This window comes from Photinus pyralis, unplaced genomic scaffold, assembly GCF_008802855.1.
Source record: "Photinus pyralis isolate 1611_PpyrPB1 unplaced genomic scaffold, Ppyr1.3 Ppyr1.4_LG9, whole genome shotgun sequence".
In the NCBI taxonomy this organism is placed as follows: Eukaryota; Metazoa; Arthropoda; class Insecta; order Coleoptera; family Lampyridae; genus Photinus; species Photinus pyralis.
Genome location: NW_022170878.1, coordinates 18,562,552 through 18,569,887, shown reverse-complemented (window position 1 = coordinate 18,569,887; position 7,336 = coordinate 18,562,552). Strand labels below are relative to the sequence as shown.

The 7,336-nt window shown below is 38.8% G+C and overlaps 1 protein-coding gene across 1 annotated transcript; it reads right to left on the bottom strand.

Annotated features, from left to right (window-relative positions):
- On the bottom strand, nucleotides 1-6,167 carry LOC116180922 (probable ATP-dependent RNA helicase DDX52). The gene is made up of 8 exons (XM_031501104.1): nucleotides 5,585-6,167; nucleotides 5,290-5,539; nucleotides 5,167-5,239; nucleotides 4,910-5,113; nucleotides 628-841; nucleotides 350-576; nucleotides 142-306; nucleotides 1-91 (listed from the first exon to the last, which is right to left on the bottom strand). Exons 1-8 carry the CDS (start codon nucleotides 6,053-6,055, stop codon nucleotides 16-18), a joined length of 1,680 nt encoding a protein of 559 aa, XP_031356964.1. The 5' UTR covers nucleotides 6,056-6,167; the 3' UTR covers nucleotides 1-15.
- Nucleotides 6,168-7,336: the final 1,169 nt, after the last annotated feature.

The following is a 7,336-nucleotide window of genomic DNA, read 5'->3' as shown; positions in this document are numbered from 1 at the left end:
ACTTGCAAAATCGCTTTATTTCAAGTTGCCACCTTTGACAGTTCCTTTCTTCTTCTTTTTCTCATCTCCTTTTGGCAGTTTGACGTATCGCCTAAAACACAAGTTAACCAAACGCTCCAAACGGCTCGTACAGTTACCAACCCGTTCGTCGACAACTTGTCCAACTGATACGCCGGAGTTGTATTAATCAGTTCTCGGCGCGGCGCCCTGCTCTTCAGCTTTTTCAACTTCCGCTTCGACCGTTTTTTAATTGTCAACATATACTCGGGAACCTCGCACCCGGACTGGCGAATGACGTGCGCGATACTGAAACGGACAAGTTCACAAATATCTTCCACGGTTGCCATACCTTCGCACGTTGACCGTATCTTCCAGAGTGAAAAACGTGATCGCCTTCCCGGAGCGTCCCGCTCTACCGGCGCGCCCCACGCGGTGTATATACGAAATGGCCGACGTAGGAAAGTCGTAATTTATAACCAGATTGACGCCTTTGAAATCTATCCCGCGCGCCATCAGTTCGGTACAGATCAGCACCCATATCTTCCCCTCGCGGAAGCATCGAACGGTGTTGTCCCTCTACAATTTTGATCGCGCTCAGCGGAGTTAAGACCAATCGGTCTACTGTACCTGCGTTTGAGTCCTGTCGGAGTGAATGGCGTCGACGTTGATGCCGTCGAAGATTAGTTCGGAGAAGAGCTGTTGCGCTCTGTCTTTGCTTTGTACGAAGACGAGGACGGGAGGCTGGAGTCCTTTGCGGACGATGTCGCGGAATGCCAAGAGTTTTCCCCCCTCGTTGCCCACGAAAAGGAGTTGCTGGTCGACTAAGTCCGTCGCCGCGTTTCTATAAAAAAAAATTGGTGATACCTTTTTGGCACCCAGCAACGTGGGGCGGGCTCAGGTAAGTTGGGAAGAGTTTGTGATTGGGACCGGGACTGGGAAAAATGCATTCAATCAACATTTTAAGTAAGGTAATTAAGAGACTGGGTTCAAGACAGGTAGTATTTTACGTGCGGTTACAATAAACATTAAAAAAAAAAATTTTAATATTCAGAAACAATAATAATAATAATAATAATAATTACATCAATTGACTGTCATGTATACTTTGTAGTATCATTTCGGCATTCTCTCTTTGAACCTCCGAGGGCTATCTTCTGGCGTGAGAAGGTGGTAGATTTTGGGTCTCCACAGATCTCTTGTATCCATTTTCCTAATTGTTTGGTGAAGGTCAGTGCTTCCTGTCCCCACACACCACTTGACTCCAGTCCAATAGTGAAGAAATGATTGTTTTCTAAAAGTGTGTGGTATTTGGTTCTCTTATCTGATTCTGATTTGCGTATTATCGCTCTAATTGGTGTAATAATTATAAAAATCAATAATAATAATAATAATATACCCAAATGGGTCCGTGAAGTTAGCAGAACATTGAAGGCACAAATGTCGACACTAGGTGGGTTGGTTAGTGCTTCGTTTGTGCCGGTTTGTGCCGTAAAAAGTTTGCCAGCAAAACATACCGTTTGGAAATTATTTCGATTTTTAGAGGTTCTGCTAATAGGCCAGTCATTGAGGATTTTTACCTGGAAATAACTCGGGAAGTACAGAAATTTTGTATACTTGAGTGCGAAGAACTAAAATTCATAAAATGCACAATTCTAAACTTGCCGCCGGGGCCGCCATCTTACCAAGATGGCCGTCGGTAAGATGGCCGTCAAAAGCGGTTTTCCGCCGATATCTCCAAAACTATGCATTTTACGAGAAAATATGTGGTGAGCAAAATTAAAGAGGCGAAAATTTCCTACAAAAAATGTAGTTAGCATATTTTCACTAAAGTTAGCCCTTGCGCAGAAAAGCAGAAATTTTTAATAACCAATGGCGTGTATTTTATCAAAATAATTCATTAATCATTTAATTAATTAAGCAAATTGATTAATCATTAGTCTATGATCAATTAATTTTAAGTAACATTAGATTCTCTATTTACGCAGGCCTGACGGACCTGGCGGTTCGTTAATGTCACTGTTTTCATTGCGGAATACGTTTATCCCTATTTCGGGATCAACGTTGGCTTCTTTGAATTCGTCAGATTCTCCTTCTTCAGTCGATAAAGGAATATCGACACATATTTCACAAATTACGTTTGTGCCGGTTTCTGCTGTATTGCCAGGAAAATATTTTCCTGGAAGAACTTATTTCGATTTTTAGATGTCTGTAGATGTTTGCTATAACTTCGCACACTTTTGTCGGCATAAATTTCGAGACTAGATGGATTGGTTAGTGCTACGTTTGTGCCGGTTTGCGGGGTAAAAAGTTGCCTTTAAAGGTTATCTCAATTTTTAGATGTTCTGGAAACCTTGTACACTTTTGTCGCTATACTGTTGAAACTAAGTATAATGTTATTGTCACGCATGGGTTAATGCTATCTTTGTGCCGGAATGTATAGTAAAAAGTTTGACCAAAAAAGGGAATGTGTGAAAACTCCCAGCACGTTTCATCCAAGGTCGCTCTACCAACCCAACCCACTATACATTTACAAATCTCTATGCCCGAACGCCGATTCGAACCAGGGACCCATAGTACCACACTCGAGCCTAAACTGAATTGCGCCACACGGCCTGATAAAAATATAACACACCATGAATGATATTGGTTTTCTATGCGATTTTTTTAAACTTTATTACTTTAAGTCACAGTAGGCTATGAAAAATAATCTTTTATTTCGTTCTCAAGTTTCTATAATTTTTTTATTTACTTTCTTGTGCCAGACTCTTTGTCTGTTAAAATCTTTCCAGCTACAATGTCAACACAGTTTAGTTTCTAGATCAGTGTTTGTTTCACATCGCCTACTGTGGTTTAAAGTAGTATATAAAGTGTATATAAATCGCATCATCTATGATATTACTTTTCCACACCCATATATGGGTAAGTAAAGTATTGTTTTCATCACAGAAAAAAGTCCATTGTCGTTGTCCGGGTTGTTTTTAGCACGATAACTCAAAATTGAATGGGACAAATTGAGTAATTTTTTCAGTCCTTGCCGCGTGGAGAAGGCACCCATTAATTTCCAAACTGGTAGGCCGTAATCTTCTGCGCATGCGCAAAAGTAACTTTGTTACTTATGGACCGATCTTACTGGAATTTTAACATTAGCATCCTTTACTAAAGGCAAATCGATCGATTATTTCAAACATATCAAAAGCTTCTTTCGCGCATGTGCAAAAGTAAATTTCTTATTTGTAACCAATTTTTGTGAAATTTTAACGGTAAATCAAATTGAACATCCATGCAGTTAATTGCCAAATCGATTAGATACTTCGCTCAATAAAAGGCGAAGCGATGTATGAGAAATAAATCCAATGAAAGGAAAGTGCTGGGTCTCAACAGATGCTACCGTGCGGAAAAGTTAAGTTTTGATTTTTTGATATTGATATTGAAATTGATTAAAGAACAACTTCAAATACTCATTTAAAAGCTTTAAACCGTAAGGTTTTTTGACGGTGGTATCTGAAATTTTTTTACTGTCATTTCTAATTCATAGTCTATCATGGAAAGCGTTTATTTTGACCATTCCATGCTATAGTAATTTTCAAGGCAATATTTTATTATTATTAATGGAAAAAAGAAATTTTCCTTTCAAGCGACTGTGAGGTGGCGCCGCCTAACGAAGGTAACCAAAAGTAAGTGCTAAGTGGTCGTCATTAGAGGGATAGAAAGAAAAACAGTGATGCATGGTTTTCTTGCGTAGGAGCGTGACAGTGTGGTTAGAGAAGTCACGTGCAAGGTCACGTGCTATAGGTATGGCGCTCTTAACGTAAAATTAACATAAATTATCACATACCAAACAAATAAAGTCCATAATGTTAGCTAAAAGGAATTGAATATAACAATATAACTGATTGATTTAACTAATAAAATTTAAAAATTGACAAGTCTATCACCATAGAAGATTGCGACGACTAAAATTAATTGATCATAGACTAATTGTTAATCAATTTGATTAATTAATTAAATGATTAATGAATTATTTGGATAAAATATACGCCACTGGTTATTAAAAATTTCTGAATTACTGCGTAAGGGCCAACTTTAGTGAAAATATGCTACATTTTTTGTAGGAAATTTTCGTTTCTTTAATTTTGCTCGCCACATATTTTCTCGTAAAATGCGCAGTTTTGGAGATATCGACGGAAAACCGATTTTGACGGCCATCTTGGCAAGATGGCGGCCCCGGCGGCAAGTTTAGAATTGTGCATTTTATGAATTTTACAAAATTTCTGTACTTCCCGAGTTATTTCCAGGAAAAAATCCTCAATGACTGGCCTATTAGCAGAACCTTTAAAAATCGAAATAATTTCCAAACGGTATGTTTTGCTGGCAAACTTTTTACGGCACAAACCGGCACAAACGAAGCACTAACCAACCCACCTAGTCTCGACATTTGTGCCTTCAATGTTCTGCTAACTTCACGGACCCTACCCAAATCCATGTCCAAACGCATACAAGAACTAAACATTGACAAATCAATAATAGGTAGCTCAAAATAACTCCCATCAAGAAAAATAGAGGAAAAAAAGTAAATAATAATAATAATATTTATTGACGGCCAAGTCAAGAAACATGTCAAATCGAAATCAGACAAAATTGTGAGAAAATACTTACATATAGGCAACACATCACACAATTCTTCAAATTTTCTTGAGTCCATTACTTTACCCTATAAATTTAAATCTCAAACACTTACCTACCAAAGCAAAGATTCAAAAAGAACATTTCTGCAACTATTTACATAAAAGTGACAAAATCCCAATAAACAATACATACTAGCCTTTGGAAGTTACTACAAAAAAAGAGCCAAATTTGGCCACTACTAGCTAGCAGTAATCCATGGAAATGACAAATTACAGGTACTCACTTTTGCCCCACAGTTATCCGAACAAAATCTGCCATATTTTCCTTGCACCACTCATCCACGAAAGTGGTCAAAGTGGCACTAAACATCCCTATTTTACGATCCTTATTACTACAGGCCAACAAGATCTCCTCCATTTGGTCACGAAAAGAATTAAGACCAGTCTCGAAAAGCTTATCCGCTTCGTCAATAATCAGCCACTCCACGCTACAAACGCAAAGAATAAACCACACCTGAAGCGGGGGATATTTGGAGCTTACTTCGCCAGAGATATGACCGGCGGCTCTTGTTTCAGCAAGTAGCACAAGCTGTTTGGGGTCGTCACCAATAGGTCTAAATTGGATGAGCAAAATCAAATTACTGCGGTGTCTTTTACCTCTTACCAAACTTTTGAGAACTCTTCGGCGCGTATTGAGTGAGCGCCTTCTTGTGTATGACATGTATGCGAAATCCACGACCTAAAGACAACAGAAGGCACTCACGTTGCGTCTGCCTGGCCAATTCGCGCGTCGGACAAACGATAACCGCACGAAACCCTTTGCGCTGCGGACCTTTCAGGTGATGAATCAGGGGCACAACGAAGGCGGCCGTTTTCCCCGAGCCGGTCGGTGCGCAGGCCAGCACCTGCCTACCCTAAAATTACGATATAATTCGGTACAAACGGACGAGAAAGTTTACCTCCAGCATGACTGTAATGCATTGTTTTTGTATGGTAGTCGGCTCGTTGTAACCGGCCCGTTTCAAATTGACAATTAGGTCGGTAGGAATGGACAGCTGATCGAATGACACTATCGGTTCCGGTATATCGCTTCCGGACACGTTTATGTGCAGTTGATTTCGAGTACGATTAACCGCCTGTTCGTGTACAATCTTCTCTCGTTCCTCGTTGCTGAGTTTACTTGGCTTCTTACGTTTCAGTTTAGGCTTGTCCGACGTTATGGTACCCAGTAAGGTCAGTGCCTTTTCGTCCACATCCACACCTTCATCACTCTCAGGCTGGGCCTGACTCTGTTCTGCATCCTCTAGCTTTACTTTTTCGGGCAATGCAGTTTTGTAGGTAAAAGTACTCGCAGGGTTTTCGCTGCGAGTGGAATTTCGTTTAAACCGAGCGCCTTGGGTCAATTTTTTAAAAATATCGAAAGCATCCATTATTAACTACAACCATTGAATAATAAATCTTATGATTCAATGCTACAACAAAAGGTGATAGGATTACACATTTAAACTGTAGAGGTTATGTTTTATTTCACCAACTGGTTAAAGTACAACAGCCACTACCAATGGCAGTGGATATTCTAACTCGTTTCAACTGATACAGTGTGTGTCGCCATTTTCCATTAAAATAAAAGCTCCATTCCGGGGGTTCCTTCATATAGAACATTGTCTTTTATGCATTGACTACAAAAATTTAGCCGAAATCAGTCATGAATCTTTTGCATAAACGTACCATTTTTGGTTATCGCAGCGACAATGAGCTCGATCACGATAAGACGTCGTTCGTTTTCTGTTAACGAGCATGTCGTTTGGACTCCTAAACGCGCCAGCTACTTTCCAACGGCATATTGATCGATTCCGTAATGGACCAGAGCTGGGCAGAATACATTGAAAAGTATTCAAATACTTTAGAATGTATTCGAATACTTTCAAAGGTATTCGAATACTATAAAAAGTATTCGAATACAGTAAAAAGTATTCAAATACTTGTCACTCAAATATATTAAAAATTTAAAAATAAAATTTCTTATAGAATGTGGCCTGTAGAATCCATAATTTCAAACAGTTCCAAGATTGGGCTACTAGTTCAAAAGTTACAGCCCTTTGAATTTTTTTCCGAAATTGGTTTCTAGTCTATAACTTTTGATTGAGAAGTCTGATCGAAAAAGTACGAATTGTTTTGGATTCTACGCACAAAAATTAATAAGAAAAAGTGTTTTCCCGAGAAATTTTGGTGCAGTCGATTTTTGGTAAAAAAGGAAGGTTATACACTGCCTTTTTTTGAGCCCCGAAAAAAAATTGTCTCAGATCGACCCGGAAAAAAATTTTCTTATAGAATGTGGCCTGTAGAATCCATAATTTCAAACAGTTTCAAGATTGGGCTACTAGTTCAAAAGTTATAGCCCTTTGAATTTTCTTTCGAAATTGGTTTCTAGTCTATAACTTTTGATTGAGAAGTCTGATCGAAAAAGTACGAATTGTTTTGGATTCTACGCACCAAAATTAATAAGAAAAAGTGTTTTCCCGAGAAATTTTGGTGTAGTCGATTTTTGGTAAAAAAGAAGGTTATACACTGCCTTTTTTTGAGCCCCGAAAAAAAATTGTCTCAGATCGACCCGGAAAAAAATTTTCTTATAGAATTTGGCCTGTAGAATCCATAATTTCAAACAGTTCCAAGATTGGGCTACTAGTTCAAAAGTTACAGCCCTTTGAATT